This window comes from Dendrobium catenatum, unplaced genomic scaffold (genome assembly GCF_001605985.2).
Source record: "Dendrobium catenatum unplaced genomic scaffold, ASM160598v2 fragScaff_scaffold_627, whole genome shotgun sequence".
NCBI lineage: Eukaryota > Viridiplantae > Streptophyta > Magnoliopsida > Asparagales > Orchidaceae > Dendrobium > Dendrobium catenatum.
The window spans coordinates 375,829-398,941 of NW_021319089.1; the positions used below are offsets into that span (position 1 = coordinate 375,829).

Genomic DNA, 23,113 nt, shown 5'->3' on the forward strand with positions numbered 1-23,113 from the left:
GGTAAATTTAAGTTGTAACTGTTGAACGAGCTGATGGATCGTTGCCGGTGAGAAGGATATCATCAACATAGACAAGTAGATATAATTGCACTGTATTCCGATGGAGAAAAAGGAGCGAGGGATCGGCTTGACTATGCGAGAACCCGAGTTGTTGTAAGTATGATGTGAATGTTGTATACCACTCACGAGGAGCTTGGCGGAGACCGTAGATGGCTTTTCGCAGACGGCACACATGATTAGGATTTGTAGAATCCTCAAAGCCTTTTGGCTGTTTCATGTAGACCACCTCATTGATGTCACCATGCAAGAAGGCATTGGTTACATCCAATTGAAGAATTTTCCAACTATAGAATAACGCGATTGTGAATAGGATACGAATAGTGGGAAGCTTGGCGACTGGACTAAACGTGTCGCTGTAGTCTAAACCGTGTTCTTGTTGATTGCCAAGTGCAACCAATCTGGCTTTGAACCGAGCAACCGAGCCATCGGAATTGTACTTAGTGCGATAGGTCCATTTCGATCCAAGAACAGAGCACGTTAAAGGAGGAGCGACTAGTTCCCAGGTTCCTTGTTTTTGAAGAGCAAAGAACTCTTCGGCCATAGCACGACGCCATTCGAACTTTTTGCTAGCCTCAGAGTATGAGGTGGGATCTAAACTTGATTGTTCTTTATGTAATAAATTGAGTTTTTGAACTGGTTTAAGTGACCCAGTTTGACGTCGGGTAGTCATTGGATGTTTGGGATGGAGAGCAGCCGGTATGGTTTGATCAATACTAGCAGAGGCTGGAATACTTATTTCAGGTGTCGTAGAGGAGGTTGCAAAAGGCTGAGAAACGACGACATTGTGCTGAACCGTAGGAGTGGAGTGGCGCACAGAGCCTGATGAGGTGTTATATTACTGAATCGAAGCAGGGGTTAGTAGGGATGGTGGCAGCGGCATAGTAGGAGACAATGCAGCCGAGGTCCTGGTAGTAAAAGGAAAAATAGATTCATTAAATTGTACATGACGAGAGTAAGTCACTTTATGAGTAGACAAATTTTGACATTTATAGCCTTTCATAACGTCGGAGTAACCAAGAAGAACACATTCAGATGAGGTTGGATTTAGTTTGTTACGAAGCATTCGAGGAGTAAGCGGGTAACACAAACACCCGAACGGACGAAGATGATCGTACGAAGGTGTAGTGTTAAACATTCTGTACAGGGGAGTAGAATTGTTGATCGTCTTAGAAGGAAGACGATTAATGAGATAGACCGATGTGTTGACAGCATCAGCCCAATAATCCATAGGCATTCCGACGTTATGAAGAAGAGTTCGAGCGGTGGAGATGACATGTCTGTGCTTTCTTTCAGCGACCCCGTTTTGTTCGGGGGTATAGGGACAAGCTGTCTGATGACAGATGCCTACATTCCGAGTAAACACTTGAAATTTGTGATTGACGAACTCGCCGCCACCGTCTGTTCGAATGATCTTAAGCTTGCGATTCGTTTGACGTTCAATAAAAGATACAAATTGTATAAACGTATTAGTAACTTCAGTTTTAGAAATAAGAGGAAATAACCACGAAAACCTGGAGTAATCATCAATGAAAATTACATAATAGCGGAACCCCTGATGAGAGGGAACCGGAGCCGGTCCCCAGACATCAGAATGAACAATTTCTAATGGAGCATTAGTGCAGGTAAAGGAATTATCAAAAACTAATTTCTGTCCTTTACAAGAAATACAAGCAGAGCACATAGGAGAAGAAGAAGAGATACAGAGAGAGGGATTAAGAGATGCGATCTGCTGAAGAATACGATGGTTAGGATGGCCCAGTCGCTGATGCCAGTTGATGAGACGATTTTGGGTGACCGAGAGACCCGTGGGCTGAGTTTGTCGTTGTGCCGCAAGCTTGTACAACCCATCCTTACATGGACCTGTAAGAATAGTTCGATTGCTCTGCCGGTCCTTGAAGACAAAACCATTTTGATCAAATGTAATGGATAAGTTATTATCTTGAACAAGCTTAGAAATAGACAACAAATTATATGATAAAGACGGAATGTGTAAAAGTTTAGAGAGAAGAAGCTTACTATCGGGGGTGGGAAGGATACCAGTGCCTGTATGGGCAATAGGAACCGACCTTCCGTCCCCGATTGTTACCGAATCAGAGCCATTGTAGTTAGTGGAATTGGACAGATTTTCCAACGTATTGGTCATATGAGCCGATGCTCCTGAGTCGATGTACCAGTCAGTGGACGAGCTGTTATCTGTGCTGGCGAGAAACGCATTCGGATTCTTGGTTGATTGCTGATTTGGCTTGTAATTAATGTTGAGTCGATGCCAACACGCATCAGCTTGATGGCCCTTCTTCTTGCAAATTTGGCAGAATATAGCAGAGGACTGAGATGAACGGTTCGACGAATTTGTATCGGAATTGTTTCGAATCCGACCACGACGACCGCGACCTCTAGAGGCGTATAATGCAGCCTGATTTTCGGGCAGCCTGGGAAACTTGGCGGCAGCGGCTTTAAGATGTATTTCTTCGCTAATGAGAAGAGAATACAAGCTGTCGAGAGAAAGCGAAGTCTGTAATGTGCGGATTGAGGTAGTGAAAGACTGATATTCAGGAGGTAACCCGTTCAGGATATAGATGATAATATCTTCAGGATCGACCGAAGAACCCACAGAGGCAATCTGATCTATTATTTTCTTGATCTCAGTAAGGTACTGAGTCATAGTGAGATTCTGCATCGAGACATTGTGAAGCTCGTGCTTAAGCTGAATTACTTTAGAGCGGTTGGACGATTGGAACCGAGTATGAAGCGTAGACCAAATGTCATGCGTTGATTCAAGATGAATCACATAGGGTAGAACCGACGGAGCAATGGTAGAACACATGGCAGTCGCAAGATTCTGATCCGTGATGGACCAGATTTGAGGATCAAGATTCGGATCTGCATTTTCGGACGCAGATTTGGATTCTAGAAATGCAGCGAAGCCATTTGCTTTGAAAAGCTTGGCAATCTGCGTACTCCAGATGGGAAAATTTTCCGGGCTTAACGCGTGGGGAACAAGAAATTTCATATTGGATATAACGAACTTGAGCGATGGTGAGATTTCCGGAACCAACGACGCGCCGGACGTGGTAGCGGCTGTAGAAGAGGAGGCAGCGGATTGAGATGCCATGGCCAGGTCTTGAGAACTGGAAGACTCTTGATACCATGTAGAAACTCTTATTCTAGTTTTGTGCAGCAAGAACCCATTGAGGAAGAAGATGAACAGTAGAAGGAAAGTAGTAATTCGTATTTCTTAATGTACGCGGTTACAGAGTAGGTGCCTAAATAGAGTCCTGAGAAGGACTTTACATGTGTAATATGATTACTGGATTACAAGAATGGAAAGGTAAAGTAAATAGCTGACTGTACATCTTCTTTAAATACACTAACAAAATTGAGCTGCAACAAAATTGTAGCATTGTTTAAAAACTAGAAACTAAAAATGGTGAGATTGGCACAACAAAAATGTGGACCCATAATAAGAGAGAACGTATAAAGTTCATTTTAAACATGAAATCCTGCAAAATTCCCATGGTTGCCACAAGGACCATCCAAGTGGATTGAGAAATTGTTACATATGGTGTTGATCATCGTTGTCCACTTGAGCCACTACGAAAAAGCAAGCAGAAAAAATGTGGAGGAAATAGACAACCATAATGTATCAAGCATAAACCCTGACAAGCTAGCATATCTTATAGGCAAGCAAATCTTACTCCAACAAACAAGACGTAGTTTATTGTAATTCTATTCCCATGAAAAAAGGAATTTAGCACAAATTCTATCAATAAATTTAAAACAACTTTTGAGTAAAATGACACCCCTAATCAAATAAGCTATTGAATTCTATATAGTGACACAAATGTATTGAAGCCTCCTAGCAAAGAAGAGCAATTTTGCTTTCCAACCATCCAATAAGTGAGATATTTTATGGAATTGACAATTGCCCAAGAGGCGGCGGCAGAGCGAAGCTCATTGGTTTTTTTTCAATTGACAATTAAGCACTGAGTCGGATGGGTTCAAGTTAACCTAACTAGTGAAGAATAAGTGTTTGCTGATTTTGGAGGTTAGACATGATGGAGTTGAGGTGGTTAGAGGGAATTTTTATTGCGTCCTCCCACCTGACGTAGAGCTACATCAGGTAGCCTATGATATGTCGCCACGTGCACTTACTTTTTACCGCGCGGCCCGACGTCCCGACTCGGACCGACTCCGGGATTACTATGTTCGCGTATTGCTCGGTATTTGCTCGGTATTGCTAAGTACTACTCGGTATTGCTTAACAATAACAAGAAATATCGCTCTATGAAGAGCAATACCGAGTAATACCTAAAAGAACTCGGTATTGCTCGGTATTTCTCTGTATTGGTTTTCATAGAATAGTATTTTTCAATTTTGTCGAGCAAAATCGACCAATACCTAGTAATACCTAGCTACGCAAACTCTCGGGTCCGTTACGGGTCGGGTCGTCGGGCCGCGCGGTCAAGAGTAAGAACACGTGGCCACATATCATAGGCTACCTGATGTAGCTCAACGTCAGGTGGGAGGACGCAATAATTCGGTTAGAGGAGGCCCACCGGTTGGCTTTTATGGCAGATTTTAATGCTTCAAGTTTTATTGTGTGTTGGAGCTTTTTTATTTTTTATTTATTCTTTTGAAAGTTAAGAAAAATCAATCCTTATCTTCACATATTGAGACTTCATCTACCGGTTTTAACTTTTCCCTTGCAGACTCATCCTGATATCATCATGTCCATTTCCAACAAATAATCTGGAAAAAAATAGAAATTGTGGGCCCCGTTCTCGCTGTATAATATTACCTTCTAATCACTCATTGAAAAAGTGCCACGCTGTAGATCCAAGTGCCACGCAGGAGCACTTTTCCCATAAAAAAAAATCAAGAGAGAGCACTTTTTCGCAAAAGAATCGGGATATCCTCACCTACCACACGTGGCCAACATCCATTGGGTTTGCGAGTATCGAGCTCGCGGTAAGCGATGCGGAAGGTGACGGAATCTTCCCTCCTGCTAGCCGAGCAGTCCCAAAAAAACTCTTCAAATTGCAGGCCAATTCACGCTAATAAGAACCCGTCAGGCGAACGAAGTGGAAGAGAAAGGAAGTGTTGGTTGATGCGATCCGCTGTTCCGTGTTAGACAAAGGAGGACCAGAGCAAACGAAGAGTAGAGGTTGAGGTTGCCGATCGGAAACGACAGAGATCAGTTCAGTTGCTGTTCGGGATTACGCGAGTGAGAGACGGTGGCGGCCGAAAACGGGAATGAAGCAGGGGAAGTACGAGCTCGGGCGGATGCTGGGAGAGGGAAGCTTCGGGAAGGTGAAGTTTGCGAGACGGGTGGACACCGGTGAGGCATTTGCCGTCAAGATCCTTGATCGCAAGCGGATACTCGACCTCAAGATCGACGAGCAGGTACGTGCCCACGCCGCGGCGTTGCCTCCGCCACCGCCGTTGCTCAATCAGCTTCTCTAATTCTTTATTTTATCATTTCATTAGTATTTGGAGATCAGAAAGGGTTTTTGGGAGTAGATTTGAGGGTTATTTGGTTCTTTTTTGAAAAAAAAAAAATCTCTGTATAACTTTTTCAGCTTAAAAGGGAAATCGCGACGCTCAAACTTCTGAAACACCCTAACGTCGTCCGACTCCACGAGGTCCGTACTATCTTTTTCAATTATGAACTCCTCACAGTTTTTTTTATTATTGGCTTCTTTAAAGTTAATTAAATTTGATATCAATTATTAGGAAAGCACGAATCTGCTAATGATTCCGACGAAAAATACTCCTCAGGAAGTACGGAGCCTGGCCCAATACTTGACTTTTTGCTGCTTTCCCCGGCCCATGAACTTTTCTTCTTTGATTTGCGATTTTAACCATTGTTTTTCTCTCATGATCTCCTAAGTGGTGGGAATAAAATAATTGCGGGTCATGTATCTATGAGATTAGTTACCGGTAGAGTCGCTTAGAGATTAGTTACGTCATCATGCATCTCCTATAGGGATGATAGCGGGTAAATACCCTCGTTAAAAAAAAAATTGTGATTTCAAAGATATTTTAAAATTTAAGTAATTTATATACATATCATAAAATTATCATATACTTATATATTTAATATTTAAATTTTTATATTTATTTGTATATCACAATAATATTTAAATATATATATTAGTTATATCCTTAGGCTTCAATAATTCTATTATGCATACTTCTTTATCTCTTTCAATAATATAAATATTTATTTAGGGTAAAAAGTAAAAATTTACTTGTTTCCATCATTTCTTATAGGACTATTAACTATCGAGTTATGAACTTAATACAAGTGGAATTTAATCTCAGGACAAGTCTTTAAACTGATATCATTTAAAATTTATTTTCATAAAAACAAATTAAGGTTGGAAATGAGGATGCTCAACTGGATGAGTAGCTTTACTCTTAGAGATAGGATATGAAATGAGCATATACGTGAAAAGGTTGGAGTAGCACCAGTGGAAGATAAGATTAGAGAGAATCACCATAGATGATTTGGTCACATAAAACAACGGCCTTCCGATGACCTGGTTAGGAAAGTAGAGATAGTAGACTTAAATTGTGTTAAGAAGGTAGAGATAGATCTAAAAAGACTTGATTAGAAAATATTAGAAATGATATTTCTTTATTAGATTTAAATGAGAATTCGAGTTTTAACATGACACAATGGATTACTTTTATGTTTGACTCAAAGTAAAATAAACGTAATGTATAGTCATATAATAGTAGTAGCTAGTGGCGACAACAGTCAGTGGTGGCTATGGGGGTGACGTTGGTCTCCGACAATGATCAGCGGTGAGCGGTGATTGTGGTGTTCGATTGTCATCTATGATGAATGACGATGGTGGATGCTATGGGTGTCAATTTATGACTGGACCTGAAAATTTGATCTGGAAATTTTGATTTTGGGTCAAACCATTTGAAAAAATGGGTCGAGTTCGAGTTCTAGTTCCCTACTACTCGTTTGAAGAATCACTTTGGATTTGAATCAACCTGCTCCGCAGGCCAGCGCGTCCTGCCTTCACAGTTAGCACTAGCAAATTAACATGCAGATCCGTAGGCCATGCACTGTGTCGTGTAGCTCGTGCGTCACGCCCGCACCACGTCCCTCTACTACATACACCGCATGACCACGTTCTGCCTGCACCGTGTGACCACATCCAAACTCCAGCCTGCACTGCATCCTGCCCAACCTCACTCGCACCTACGCTCGACCTGTGTTTTGTACTCTACGTCGCCTGTTTTGTGCTCGCCCAAGTTTGGGTGTCGGGATGAGTTAACCTGGATTGGGGTGGGTTGGGTTCGGGTTTATATTTCTAATTACACATTCGTGTAATCAGGTTGAGTTCATATTGGAGCAGTCCAGAGCAGGTTAGTTTCGGGTTGGACCTGAACCATACTCAAAAACCCATTTTGACACCCCTGATGGTGGCGATCAATGACAGTGGCAGTGAGTAACGGTTATGTCAGTGGTGACAGTGATGACCACATAGGCTAACAAAGACGAACTAGAGGGCAACAGTAGGCGGCGGAAGAGATTGGCGATGGCTGACAGTTGTCGACAATAGTAGATGGTTGGCGACGACAACGCAGTCTCCTTATGGTGTAAAAGTAATTTAGCCAAAACTAAATGAGTTTACAAATACATTAAAAATGAATTAGGAAATGAAAAATGTTCCTTTTTCATCAAACCAAATACCCAAATATTGAATTACATTGCATCTGGAATATTTTTCATTCACTTTTCAGTAACCAAACAACCTCTTAATGAAAAGGAATGCAAAGTTAAATTTTGACAAATTCTAAATTCATTTTGTAGTTTTTTTAATGCATTGAAAACTCACCTAATTTTCGCCGAATTCTAAATACACCACAAGTTGATTTTGTTGTTGATGTTGATCGCCAACATCGCTGGCTGACCATCGATGCCGCTAAACCTTGTCTGCCACCCCATGCTGTCATATGTCGCTTTTATCCATCATCATCAATCATCATCCGCTATCATCATTCAATTTTACATTGCTTTCATTTTACTTAATAGAAATTAAGAAAAGTATTGATATGTATTTATTTTACACCTATAAGAACCATTCGAAATATTTCAAATGTATTGCATATATTTTATACTGTATTCTATTTTACCATACATTTCTTTTTGTGTGAAAAAATAGCTTCTAAATTGATAACTTCTAAAATAATTACAGATTAAACTAAATTTTCACTACTTTTCCATTTAATTATTTTGATGCGTATATCATTATTTAGGTAATAGAACGGTTTGAAATGGCAGTTGTGGGCGGGGGCATGTTAGAGGGCTTTGGCCAACACAACTTGTACGGCCCATGTAGTAAGCGTGATTGAAGGCCCCACCCACGACATGCATTTCTCAACATGCATCACGTGCCCAGTCCCCACCTAGATGCTTGATGCAAATTTTTTTTAAGGCATTTGATTTCGTGTATATATATATATATATATATATACTTCATTAGCTTTTTTTGGTGGCAACAAGCTAGCGAAATTCTTGAGGACAACGATTGATCGAGTGGGGATGATTGAATCCATGATTGTCTGGGAAAAGCGCAGTGACTTTATCTTCTCTTCGTTATTGGAACTGATACTGCACATAATTTTTGCTATAAAATTTGAGGCATTTAGCTGCTCTTTGATTCACGACTACCTAATCTAAACATTAACAATATAAGTGAGGCTAGTTTTGAATGAAAAAGGGGTCTGAAAGGTGTTTTAGTCTATAATAGACATAACAAATGGACATTGAATTATATACCCAGATAATTATTTGGTCTGAATTGGCTTTAATTGTAGCTATCTTACTTCTGCCTAATCCTTTCATCTTCATGATCTGCAACCTCCAATTATTTGGAATTTTTTTATAGTCCTTGCATGCCTCCACCACCCAATCAATTGGAAAAATCCAATTTTCATTTTAGTTGATCTCCATTAATCTAATGAAAAATCCAATCATTCTTCACAGCTGGAAAAAGGGGTTACGGTATTTTGCTTGAGAATTTTATATCTGCTACACTTATCAATATCAGAGTTTAAACTTATTAGATTTGTTTGGTGTTGGAATATTATATTAATGGAGAGAGTTTATCTCGTAGTCATGATTGATGCTCCCTACAAAATCAGAATGGTTCACAAAATTTTTTTTTTTTTTTGGGAGTGAAAATTCATGTAATGGAAAAAACTGTGGAATCTTTGTTGAATAAAAAAAATCCACTAGTTGAAGTCTTAAGTGTTGGGTAAACCACACAACGAAACAAACAATAAAATTGAAATATAGCATAAAGTAAAGGACACCATGATTTAACGTTGAAAAATCCGAAATCGGGAAAAAACCACAGAGCAACAACACACCAAGAAATCTACTATGAAAATTGGGAGAAATAAGTATAGATCTCTCTTCTCTCTCACTCTTTCCTTGCTTCTCTATTCTTATACACCATCCTATCACTCTAAACAAAAGAGAAAAGCTTTTATATAACATCAAGAGATGCCACCCTTGAGAAAAACAAAAAAGAAAAATTGTTCAGTCTGCCTCGAAGCACCACGGTGCCATTTTGGAGCGCCGCAGCGCTCAGTGATCCATCACCAGTTTATTAAATAGCGTTACGTCTCTCCACTCTCAGTCTTTTCTCCCAGTAAACTTTTGCAGCACTGAGCGCTCGGGTACACATTGTCGGAACGTACTAAAAATATTACCATTTAAAGCATCATAGATATTACAAGATATACATTTCACATAAGAGGTGAAGTGACATTTTATAATGTCCTGAAATTAATTAAGTATTATTATGAATTTTGATTATGTAATGCTTTTATATAGGTTTAATTAGAGAAATTGTATTTTAAGTTTGACGAGGTTCAAAATTATTCTGCTTACTATTCTATATAATTTTGCGAGTTCACAAAAATTTCTTTGGTATTATTCTCATATCTTTTGAATTACTAATGATTTTTTTAATTTCTAGGTTATATAATTATTTTATTAAAATTAGAGTTTATTAATTTTTATTTAAGATTTAAATGATATCTAAAATTATGAAATAATTCTTTAAAATTGGAGATAACCTAAAGTATGTTTCATAAAAGAATTGAAATTATTTTAAAATATTCCGAATTCTATAATATTTTTCATTATTAAAAAATTTTAGTTTGTCATTAAAATGAGCTCCAAAATTTATGAGAATAATATCAGAGATTAAGGATAACCGATGGAACTTCTCATAAAAATTTAAGTTCATTTGAATTTTATGAAATTTACATATAATTTAATGATCATATTTTTTTTTACAACAACAACAACAACATCAAGCCTTTATCCCACTACGTGGGATCGGCTACATGAATTCATAAGTCAAGAATGACTTGAAAATATTTCCTTAAAATTTTAAGCTAGTTTGAATTTTTTATAATTGATTATGATTTATTGAAATTATTTATTCATTAATATTTAAAATTTAATGAATTTACTATTTTCATTTTGGTTTAATTTTACATTTCTTTAATTATTGGTTTATTATAAGTTCAATGCAATTTACTTTATTTTTTTTATAATTTTTATTAAATGAGTCTAACTAGCTTTAATATCATTTATACATTAATAAAAGATTCGTAAGTTCATAGTTCTCCTATCCTTGCCTAGAATTAGATTTTTGGAAATTTCTTACCTAATGAACTTAAATATTGTTGAAATTAAAACTAGAGATTATTATTATCCTTATGTCAATCCTCAAAACTTTAGGTCATTTGGAATTAAAATGAATTTTAAATATTTTTTCTAAAACTTAGGGTTGATTTCTAGGGTTTTGTTAGGGTTGGGTCAAGGGGTTTAACCCACTTAGGGTTGGACCACCTAGAGGAGCTGGCCAAGGGTCTTAGGAAGAGTTATGTAAAGCTTGGAGATTTTGATTTAGATTTGGATAGGTTTATCCTTAGTGAACCCAATGAGGGTTAAACTAGTGTTGGCCATGATCGAAGGGCTTGACAATGGGTCAAACATATGCCTACATATCCTCTAAATAAGCTAAAAACATTGGGATTTAATGTCAAGGCCATTTGGCTTGAATTGGATAATTAGATTTGATTTTTGGGTTTCTTTTCGGGTTTTGGTGAAACATTGGTTAAACATGGTCAAAAGTGCTTGATCATGCGTCAAGCATCTGTTAAGGTGATTCTATGATGCATTAAAGCTAGTTAGACTCAATTACATGGACATTTTGTTTGAATTAGGTGTTTAGGTTTTATTTTAGGGTTTTTGGGGTTAACAGAAAGATTTTGGTCAAACTGATTTTGACCATGGGTCAAATGGGTTGACCAAGGCTCTTTGACCAATAGGGTGGGTCCAAGGGCAAATCAAAGGTTCCTAGGATAGATCCTAAGGTTATGGGCCACCTAGTGTAGGTCACATAAATCCTGCCAAACGGGATTTACGCTTGATGTAAATCTCACGGTGGAATAACGTTTTGCCGTAAATCTCGGATTTATTAAATCCTGTAGTTTAGCGGATTTATTAAATCCTGTAGTTTAGCGGATTTATGAGATTTGGCCGATGAAGTGCGCGAAAGGGAGAAAGCACCTCCACAGTGAGCCCTACACATATCTAAGCTATATTGATTAGCATAATTAATATAATTTAAAATATTAATAATTAAGTAAATTAATTAAATAATTAATATTATAATTAGTGCATAAATTAATCATCTAATTTAACTTAATTAAATAGTTAGTAATATAATTAGTAATAAAAAATTAATCTAATCAGCTTAATCACTATAGTTTTAAATAGAAATTATTAAAATTTAAATAATTAATGAAATTTTAACTAGGTGTATTAGTTAAATAATTATTTATTTCCAAAAATTATTAACTAATTCATTATATATCAACTACTTAATCAATTGACAACTAAGTACTTTGATAATTAGTACTATAATCAATAATTAAATTTTTAATTATGCTAATTGATAACTAAGCAAGATTCTAATGATATTACTTGTCATTACAATTTACTGATGTTAATCAAGATAGAAATTAATAATTTATCTTACTTAGGAAGTAATTAAAATTAAAAACATAAGATATTTAATTTTATAATGAACCAACCGGCTTAAATCCTAGATCACATTGTCAAATAGTTTCATAGGATTTAACAGGATTTATCACTTAAGTTGCCAAACAGTTTTCAGGATTTAACAACCCCAGGATTTACAGGATTTACTAAATCCTAAGTAAGTAAATCCTATTGTTTACCAAACAGCCCTTTAAAAATTAGGGCATTTTGGTTATTTTTGAGGTTTTAAATTTTGACTTATTAATCTACGGAGTTCTACTATTTATCTAGAGTGCTTGGGAGTTTCCTAGGATGTTTAGGTGGCTTTTTAAGCTAATTACAGGTTAACTAGACCATCAATGGTTCAATTAATCCCAAGGATTCACTTGGGATTAATTTTGAGCTTTAGCTTTTGGTTTTAGCTTCAACCTATTACCAATGGGTCTGGAAAGGGTTGAGAAGGTTATAAATTGGATTAGGAGGGACGATGGTAGGGTTCTAAGGGTCCTGGATAATATCTAAGGCAAATTAAGAAATACCTAGCCTAAGGGTCTCAATGGTCTTTTTTTTATTTTTCAAAATTTTTTTATTTTTATCTTATACTAGGATTTCAGATTTCTAGTGGCTAACCAAAATGGTCTTTTTTATTTTTATTTTATACTAGGGTTTTAGATTTCTAGTGGCTAACCAATGCTAAATCCTTAGGAAATCTAGTTATGAGGGTACTATGAAGAAGACCATACACTAAGAAAAGAAGCCTAATGGCTAAAGCTATAAGCACATGAGGGTGATTTCAAATTCATTAGAGAATGAGGTCAAAAGTTGGATGAACACTTGAAAATTTCTTCAAAAAAATAAAAAATTTACATTGAAAGAATTCAATTTACAAACCTGTTAGTGATTTGGAGAGATGAAGAGGAATTTATAAACGTTACATTAATTTACAACACCTCAAAATAGTTACAAATGAATTCTAAGAAGTTTTGGGAGTCCCCAAAACCTGGAAACGGTTACTGGAGGATCATATGTACGATGAGTTCAAATTCACCTGAATTTTATACTGATTGATTATACGATTTCCAATCGTATGTATAATTCTAATTCTGGATTCTGGCTAAAACTTCCATTGGCAGCTATTAAAAGGTTCATTACAAGAAATATAAATGGTTAACTTCCAATGGCTAAGCATGTTAGATCATATGTACAATCATACAATTGCATATATGATCCAAAAATTGTATTTAGAATCCTTATTGTTTTAAAATATCTATGAAAAATAAGTCTTATGGTTACCTACTCAGTCTAAATTCGTACCGAAAGGTTCTGATAGGCTTTCAATGTCTTACTTAGACTAAGCAACCTATAGTGCCAGCAGGCAAAAATAGTTTGCAATTGCAAGACTGAAAAATAAATTATAATTACATAACTAATCATTAATTCTTCGATTGAGCTCATGCGTTTTTTTCCCATATATCTTGTCCTGTTTATGAGGTCTCATTTGCCTCCGATGTAATTTATCCCACTATTTTGATATGCATCTTATGAATCCTTTAATCACTTAATCGAAACATTAATATATCAAATTGTATCCTTAAAATCAGGTCGCCTATGCTGTTGACTTATGGGGTCAACATTTATGAGATCGTTGTTTTGACTTTAAATTTGCAAAAAATTGAAATCATCCTGTCCCAGAATTAAATTCAAAAGCTTAGGCTCAAACTTTCAAGTGCTTTGGATCTGAATGTTTCCCCAAAACACGAGCTTGATAGGATGGATATTCTAAAACACATGACGAATCAAATACTTTCCAAGGTTTACTATGAAACAACTACTAAATTTTTAGCTATGCATATATTTTTCTTCATTACCTTTTACTCTCACAGAGAAAAAGGATTTATGTAGCTGATCCCACATAGTGGGACAAAGGATTGATGTTGTTGTTGTTGTGCCTTTTACTCTCACTGACTTTGTTGCTATCCATATTAGATGAAATGCCTTGCTGATCCAAATGTCAGTTTTTTTTTCCTCTTGCATGAGAATTGTGATTAAATTTGTGGTTTAAAGCTTAAACTACAAACTTTATATCAATTACTTTGTAATGTATATTACTAAGATGCTAATACCTTTGTCTGCTAAATTTGCTACTATTAATCTTTGATTGTTTGTTTAACAAACAATTGCAGGTCTTTGCAAGCAAAGAAAGAATCTATATGGTGCTTGAATATGTGAATGGTGGCGAGTTATATGATAAAATAGTAAGCATCAACACCTATTCATACTTTAGTACATGCATTTTAACTTTTGACTTTTAACCTTAATGACAAGGCTTAGCTAATTCTAGTATTGTAATATATGTTCTTTATTGGAATGCTTTGAAGGCGTCTAAGGGAAGGCTTTCAGAGCAGTTTGGTCGAAATATTTTTCAGCAGTTGATTGATGGCATAAGCTACTGTCATGATAAAGGAGTTTATCATAGGGACTTAAAGGTAGTTTCCACGTTTTAGATGCATAATCTTATAATAGAAACTATATGCTTTCATCCATTTGTCCTGTCTCAGAATTCAGTCTCAGAAATTTATGTATACAATTCACGGCAAACAAACCATCATCAGCTAGGAATATTTTACCTAGAGCAGAATAACTATTTATTTGCAGAACTCTTTTTTAAATGTGATGTAAATACTAATTGTAACCTAGAATAAAAGGATATCGTGGTTAGTATGGCTTCTTATTACAAATAGCCTATTAAAGGATGCAATAATTGTCAGGGTATTGCCAGGATTAAAAAAAAAAATTCAAATAAGTGTTTTTAGAATGGATTTAAAAGCTTGCTGCAAATTTTGTTTTTATGAGTTAGAACTAAATCAAAAATACATTTAGCTTTTAGATCCACCATCTTATGTTCCTCTAAATAGAAGAAAGATAGGAGCAAGGATGAAGTAGAAACCAGTATTATTGCCGCATAATAGCTACTTGTTATGTAGTATAGATCAAAGTAAGTGACAAAGTTTCAGTGTGATAAAACGTTAGTTAAATCATTTTTAACACAAAAACATAAGCAAATAGGTGAGAACTAATTAGTAGTATTTCTAAACCAACAAAGTTTTCAGTTATCCAATATGAGATTAACCCCAAAACTCTCACTGGCCTTAAAATGTCTCTTAACCATATGATACACTCTAGTGGCCATTACTACCCCTTAAACAAAACATTTTCATGTAGAGCCCTTGTGGGAGTTACCCACTATTGAATCAGAAAAAGCATTTTTAGTATGTACCAAAGGCCCATTTTGGTCACAAATCATATGAACTACTCAATCCAAAGATAATCATTATTAAGCTTATAGATGAGAGCTAAATATTGCAATTTTTCACACTACTGTATTTTCAGCTATCTAATATGGGATAAACCTAATATTCTCATATTCCTTAACAAGAATTTCATTTACCAACTTTTTACTTTATTTTAGTTGTAAAACCAATCAGCTTGAGTGGGAGTTAAACCCTTCACCTCACACTTTATAAGGTGGGAACAATGCACTTGATCTAATGCTCATTTCTCGCAAGTTATTATAGGATCAATTCGATTTATTTTGTCCTCTAATAAATCTCTATATAATAGTTTCTTTTGTTCATATATTTATTTTTCTATCATTCCTGCTGCAGCCTGAAAATGTTCTTGTTGATGCCATGGGTAAAATAAAGATATCTGATTTCGGACTTAGTGCTTTATCACAACAACTTTGGGTATGTGGTCTATGATATGCTTACAGATAAAATCGAGTCGGATCATACTAAATCATTTTCTGCTATAATTCATCGTTCTTATTTTCTTTATTAGAATGATGGGCTATTGCACACAACTTGCGGAAGTCCTAACTACGTTGCTCCTGAGGTGAGCGTTTGAAGTTGTGAAAATACGACAAAGCATAATTGGTCTACGTGGAAAATTTAGATGGATTTAAATTTTCATAATTTCTTCAGGTGCTCTCCAACAGAGGTTATGATGGTGCTATATCAGATATCTGGTCATGTGGTGTAATCCTCTATGTCATCCTTACTGGTGCTCTTCCATTTGATGATCGAAATCTTGCAGTTCTTTACCAAAAGGTTTGTTGAATAATTTTGAATTGTTCAATGTGTGCTGTTAATCACTTTAATATGCAAAATTAACAGCAAACAATTTTATTTAGGTTTCCTTTGGGATGACTTTCTTCTTGCTTTCTAAAACAGCTTTTTAGTACAAAAATTTCTTGAATTTGAAAATTTTATACTAGAAATTCATTTTAGAAAGCAGTACGAAAGTTGTCCCAAACGAAGTCTTAATTTTCATCTTGCTTGTGCATGCTTAGTGTACTTTAAGTTTGGTGTCCCAGATTTTCAAAGGAGATACTCATATTCCCAGCTGGCTTTGCCCTGGTGCTCAAAACATGCTAAGGAGGATTTTGGATCCAAATCCTAGAACTCGAATAAATGTAGCTGAAATCAAGGAAGACAATTGGTTTAAGCAAAATTATACTCCAGTTATTCCCTATGATGAAGAGGACATGTATATGGATGATGCATCCCTGTCAGTAGAAGAGGTATAATTATTGCTTTTTTTATTATCATTATTATTTCACCACATACAGAAGTAAGATTTCAAAGGTAATAAAGTTTCCTTGTTTTGCTTTGTTACTGATGCAGCTAGTAGAGACAGATGAGCTCAGAAACAAATCGACACTAATCAATGCTTTCCAACTCATAGGAATGTCTTCATGTTTTGATCTTTCGGGCTTTTTTGAGAAAGAGGTAAGGTTTAAACGATCTGCATATCCTTATGTTCAATTTCCTACTGAAGCCATTGAGATGCAAATGAAGTGACCATATGAACTCCAGAAAATGTTAAGATAACCACATCCAAATGTTTCATTGGGTATCGTAGGATGTCTCTGAAAGAAAAATCAGATTCACATCGAACTACTCACCCAATGATGTCTTCAAGAAGATCGAAGATATCGTTACTGAATTTGGTTTTCAAGTCCAAAGAGGAAATGGAAAGGTTACTATTTTACACCTATAAGAACACTGACTAAAATACTATCTTCTGGTTGTTATATCTTTTGGGCTGGCTGGATTAATTAAATTTCACCATAACAATTTTGATCAGACCGGATTCTTTGGAGAGTCCTGGTCAAAATAGTTCAATTAATTATCTTGATGGTAGATATGATATGCAAAAGTTGAATTCTTTTATTCCTGCAGTTGAAGGTCATACAGCCCACTAGAGGCTGTACAAGCACGAGGAGCTGCGGGTCTCTTTCAGTAGCTGCAGAGGTGTGTTTCTTTATTATTATTTTTTTAATAAATTTATTCTTTCTGGTATATGGCCCTTAGATTTAGGTTTCGTTTGGGACAACTTCTTTACTATTTCTTAAAACAGCTTTTTAATTTAAAAATTTTAATTATTGTACTAAAAAGTTGTTTTAAAAAGCAGTCAGAAAGTCGTCCCAAACAAAACCTCAGAGGTTCATATAGCACAAAATTTCTGGTTTCTTCTAAATTTATGCTCTTATTTAGGTATTTGAGCTCAGCCCATCTCTGTATGTGGTGGAGCTTCGTAAAGCATGCGGGGATTCCTCTTTGTACAGGCAGGCAAGCTTCTTTACGATGATTCTGAGCTTTGGGTTCACATGAATGAATTAACTTGGTTAAATTAGGGATATTTAACTTTTTAAGTTGAACTAAATTGCCTGCAGTTATGCTCAAAGATATCAGATAAATTAAGTGTTTACAAGGGTGCACAACTTCTGAAGATGCGGTCGCTATTGCCTGAACTTAATCAATTTGAAGGGAGTAAGTCTATCAGCACTGTAAAAACTATCTAGTCCTGCATTTTAGTGTCCAAGAAATAGAGTAATTTTAACGCATCTGTATATATACGTTGGATAACTTGCTGTAAATGATTTGCACTCATGACAAGAGGATATGGTGTTTACGAATTAACAAAGTTTGTGAAAAACTGTCCACTATTTATAGTGCATTTCCTTTTAACTTAGGCTTCGTCTGAGATAACTTTTTTACTGTTTCTTAAAACTGTTTTTTACTATAAAAATTAAAATTTTTGTACTAAAAAGCTGCTTTAAGAAGCAATAAAAAAGTCATCCCAAGCGAAACCTTAAACATGTAAGAAAGCTAACAAAATATCACTCCTTAATTTATAATTGAGTAATCTTGATTTATTAGGAAGGTGGTTTCAATCAGTATCAGAGGCTTTGAAGTTTTTGTTGGTGCACAAGCTTGGAATGTTATTATGCAAAAAGAGAAGGTTAACCTAAGAGACGACAACAATATAATTACACTTATGATCTCAATCTCATAGCAATGGGGTCCACATTTAAAATACGACGACGCAAAAATCTTTATGGTTTAATATTTGAAGTATTTTTTGAGAGCAAGAGTCACAAATATATAATTTTAGTCCTCACCTTTATTGAAGCTATGTCATTGATAGTGATGCAAACATGCTAAACCACAATCTAAATAAATCATAATTGTATGATAAAATTAAGATGGGTTGTGGTGTGATTATACAATATAGCATATTTTTACATGATAAGTTGCCAAAAGAGAACATTCAAAATGAAAGTTATAATATAAGATATAAGCAACTAAAGAAAAATATGATAGTGAAATATATTTATGATTTGGTAAATTGTTAACCAAATGAAAACAAAGATGTTGGCATAAAATGCTTAAAAATAGATATATTAAAATTACATATTATTCAATGATTAATATTAGGTACACTTCTAATTGAATATGATTTCTCCTAGATCAACTAAATTTCAACCTCTAAACTAAAATTTTATTAAATAGAATAGATAATGATGCTTGTAAGATTCATGGAAGATCTTTTTAGTTGAATAAAATGGGTCTATTCATAGTCATAATTAAGGAAATGTTCTCCGCCAGATACGAAATGTAGCCTTTTATAGATATAAGGGGGGAATAGATCTATATAAAAGAAACCCCTCATTATGAGTAGATGCAATAAGCTTCACAAAGATTTCCTACATAAGAAATTAGTTGAAAAATTATAAAGAGTTGTGGCTACATGGGCCAAGTCTATAAATAATCCAATTTGAAGGGAAGTGACCACTAATGAGGATCTCATGATTTAATTTTGGTAAGGGTTTGCCATGAAATCAATTGTTCAAGGATCTTCCAAGCAAAAAATTTATTTAAAGAAGGCTTAATGTTATAGGACAAGAAAAATCAAGCTATATTAGAATTCATATTTGAAAACAATTCTTTACTAGGGAATACGAGGATATTTCCTTGAAAATTTTCATTAAGACGTATATCGACATCAAAAGAAATCCCATTAAGAGCAGAAAAAATTGTTTTGCTTACAATTTTTTTAAAAAGAAAATGATTAGAGGAGCTTATAATGTGTGACAAAGGACAAACAAAAGCAGGCTTCTTTGAGGAAACCTTAAAATGTTTCATAAATAAAATTAAAGAGTTAAAGTCATGTGCAAAAAGATATATTATCATATATATGGTTTATAATATAGTCAAACTATATTTGATACAAAATACACTATGTCTAATGTAATGTATGATACAACAAACCTTGATAAGTACACTATTAAAGCTCTAATATATCATATCTAATAAAACATGAAAGAGGATAAATGACAAAATCTTTCCTATCTTCCTACCCTTTTTCCCTTAGGATCGAATTGAATTAGGAACAAGACATTACTAGTCAAAATATATGTCAATTTAGTAATTAATATTTAACATAAGCATTCAAAGGTAAACATAAGTAAGTGTATAAGGAGAAAAAAATATTTCTTTCATTTTGAAGCCATAATTTTGATTAAATAGCTTAAATTTTATTTAAGAAACTTTCGCAATGTAAGTATCTAGAACTACTAACAAGCATTATATTTTTTTGAGATAAATCTTGTTGATGGGAGCATTGTATGATTTTTATCTACTAAAAGATAAGACCAACCTTCCTAAATAATATCTACTACAAAGGTACCTACTTAGGTAGGTATAAATTTTCAACCTCTTGATGGTGATTGACAACCAGTTATGTAAAACTAAAACTAAGTGGCTATTAGTGAATGTCCCCAATATAACATGCTTATCTTGTGCTTAATTCATATGAGCATTATATAGTTCCAAATACTATTGAGCTTGTAATCTATGTTCATCAAGGTTATCTAACTCTTTAAGGTAGAGATGGACATTCGTGTTGTAATTTAAACCAATACTCATAGCTACACATAAAGAAGGTCATTCTAGTTTCGAAAGAATGATTGATTCTAACCCAAAATTCACTGTATATAAAGTTAATTAAGTAGAAGTTTTGTATGACTACAAAGCTTATGGTATTTTATCATGTCATTCTTTTGTGTAACTAGATAAAATTTTCTAAGGTTGATAAGAGTTTTATTAAAAGATTCAGGTAAACCATTAGCCTTAATATAATAGATCATCAAATAGCAACAATCAATGTTGTGGCTTTAGGAAATTTTATTAATTTTGATGCTTTTAAAAGTAGTAATATTATCAGATATAATATTATATGCTACACAAAAATTTATAGAAAGTATGATCACATAAGAAGTGTAAAATATTTTTCACCTCAAACTCTCTTAATGAATTGATTTTTTTCCATTAAGAGAAGTAATCTACTACAACCAACATAATTTAATGTTTAATAATGATGGAGGATTCATTGAATATATAACATAAGTACCCCAACATTCAAATGTCTATGAGGTGATCATTAGATGTAGGAAATTTAGAGATATATGAGGAATGGGATTGTGAATTTGGTATCGATGTTGTTTCTTTACAAGTCAACATACTCCTAAATGATAGTTTGCTAATAATAGTTCAACATTTCAATTTTTTAATTTCATTTTGGTCATGAATGATGAGCCCTACATAAGCCCTCCCAAACTTCACTCATAACCTTTTGAGCTTTACTTTTATTAACATAAGGAAGCCACAATTGATCAAATGAGCTAATGAATAAAATACCATTAATTAAGGTGTGAGATCATGCCCATATTTGAATTTAAGAATGTTGGTCCCATGTGAAAGTTCGAGGAGGTTGTAAAGTCTTAATGCACTGTCCATAAGACATACTAAGATAAAAGTAATATTATCAGTTGATGCAAAAGCTAGTACACTTATCAAAAGTTATAAAAATGGTGATAATAATGTAATTAATACAACATAATATCAATCACAGATTTTCAACCAAACAGTTACAATAGAAAATAAAATACAGAAAAATAAACTGCATAAACTAAAATCAAATAGAACACACCAGATTTTATAGTGGAGTGGCCTAAGCTTTAATAACACAGAGTGGATTTATGGAACCTAACCGTACTCAATGTTTGATTTATTATTTTGACAAAACATTGCTACCTTTTCTATTTTCTTTGTATCTAATGTTTTATGGAACCTAACCATACTCAAACTTTATTATGTGATTGTTTATCCTCTCATCGTTCATGATTATTTACTTGGATAAAATACTAGAATTGCATTCTTTCCCTTAAGTTTCTTCATATTGCTTATGTGAAGTGGCCTAAGCTTTCTATGATGATAGGATCCTAAGAATTACATTTTTTTATCAAAAAATTAGAAACAACTAAAAACAACCATAGAATAACAAAAAAATGGAAAATGGCCCTCTTTGTGGACTTTTGCCTTTGATCAATGTTTGATTTATTATTTTGAACATAATGATGTATACAATAGAAAAATCAACATTAAACTTTGCTAAAGTTGATGAAAAAATATATGTGGACTTAGAGTCCTATATTAAAAATAATTGCTTCTCACTTAAAAATTGAATAATAAGAAAATTATATTAATTAGAAACATTTACTTCTTTTATGATCATTCTACTTACCTTAAGAGGTGAAGTTGTAAGTTACAACTTAGATTTAAGCTGCTACTATTATAGTAGTTCTCCCACTTTAGCTTGATCTAGAGCTTGAGGCGGATGTTCTTGACTATATGTCATAATTATTATTTTTTTAGCATTTTTTCACTTTTATGTTGATAAAATATAAGCGCTAAATTTCTAATAAATTAATCTACTTAAACACTAAATTAAATCTCAAATGTTAAAGCCCAATATAGAATAATTTGGACCATTAATTAGTTTCTCAAAAATATGATACACTATACTCTTCTTTCTTTGGCTATTTAAAAAATATTGCTCCAAACATGAATTAATCATATTTGAAACTCTATAATTCATCCTTCTAAAACCTTTGAAATCATAAAATAATTTGGCACTACGTTAATCGACAGTATTCCCAAAAAACAATCTCTCTTACCATGTAATTAACATTACGAGGCTGCATTTATGTGAAATTTATAGCCCATAATAAATTAAATTCTATCTTGCTTACATTAGTTAGGGTAAGAACTCCTTTTTTTGTCTTTAAATTCATTATATCATAGTATTTCTATTTTTTGAGATAAAATTTTATTTTTTGCCATATTCACTCAAAACATATAGGTTTTATGTATGTAATTAAAAATCCCCAAACATGTATATAAATATTTACACATTTTATTTGAAGCCTCAAAGGTTTCGAAAATAACCCTCTAATACATGAAATCAATGTAAAATGTTATGAAGTGTATACATAATGTTACTACTTTAGCATGTTATTCTAATGTCACGACTATTGTGTCCTTAGGAGGATTACTAGAAAAGCAGTGAAGACAGCTAAATAATATGAAAGGCTAAGTAAGGGAAGAGAGGAGGGTTCAAATATTCTCTTATTATATGGCTTATAGCCCATGCGATTACTTGGAGATTTATTCTTTATGATAATCATGAGTACATAGCATATAATAACTGATAAGCATTTTCTAACCTTTTTGTTTGAAATGAATCATACATCTTGAACTAAGTGAGACATAACCA

The 23,113-nt window shown here is 34.2% G+C and overlaps 1 protein-coding gene across 3 annotated transcripts; it reads left to right on the plus strand.

Moving 5' to 3' along the window:
- The first annotated feature begins 5,007 nt into the window (after positions 1-5,007).
- LOC110112680 (CBL-interacting protein kinase 1-like) lies at positions 5,008-18,183 on the plus strand. 3 transcript variants are annotated; one of them, XM_028695366.1, is made up of 14 exons: positions 5,021-5,463; positions 5,640-5,702; positions 5,794-5,841; positions 14,335-14,406; positions 14,530-14,637; positions 15,817-15,897; positions 15,992-16,045; positions 16,135-16,260; positions 16,527-16,733; positions 16,837-16,941; positions 17,075-17,191; positions 17,395-17,466; positions 17,710-17,784; positions 17,889-18,183. In XM_028695366.1, the coding sequence occupies exons 1-14, from the start codon at positions 5,314-5,316 to the stop codon at positions 18,015-18,017; spliced, it is 1,407 nt and encodes a 468-aa protein (XP_028551199.1). In that variant the 5' UTR covers positions 5,021-5,313; the 3' UTR covers positions 18,018-18,183. The 3 variants fall into 3 exon arrangements, with proteins under 3 accessions (XP_028551200.1, XP_028551199.1, XP_020700642.1); XM_028695367.1 differs by lacking the exon at positions 17,075-17,191 and having other exon boundaries at positions 5,008-5,463; XM_020844983.2 differs by lacking the exon at positions 5,794-5,841 and having other exon boundaries at positions 5,032-5,463.
- The last annotated feature ends 4,930 nt before the right edge of the window (positions 18,184-23,113 follow it).

What these genes read in the sequence shown, in the direction of transcription:
- LOC110112680 (XM_028695366.1), top strand. Translation starts at nt 5,314, where the DNA reads ATGAAGCAGGGGAAGTACGAGCTCGGGCGGATGCTGGGAGAGGGAAGC. An exon ending in CGAAAAATACTCCTCAGGAA is followed by an intron (nt 5,842 to 14,334) that starts GTACGGAGCCTG and finishes AAACAATTGCAG; the next exon opens with GTCTTTGCAAGCAAAGAAAG. An exon ending in GCGAGTTATATGATAAAATA is followed by an intron (nt 14,407 to 14,529) that starts GTAAGCATCAAC and finishes AATGCTTTGAAG; the next exon opens with GCGTCTAAGGGAAGGCTTTC.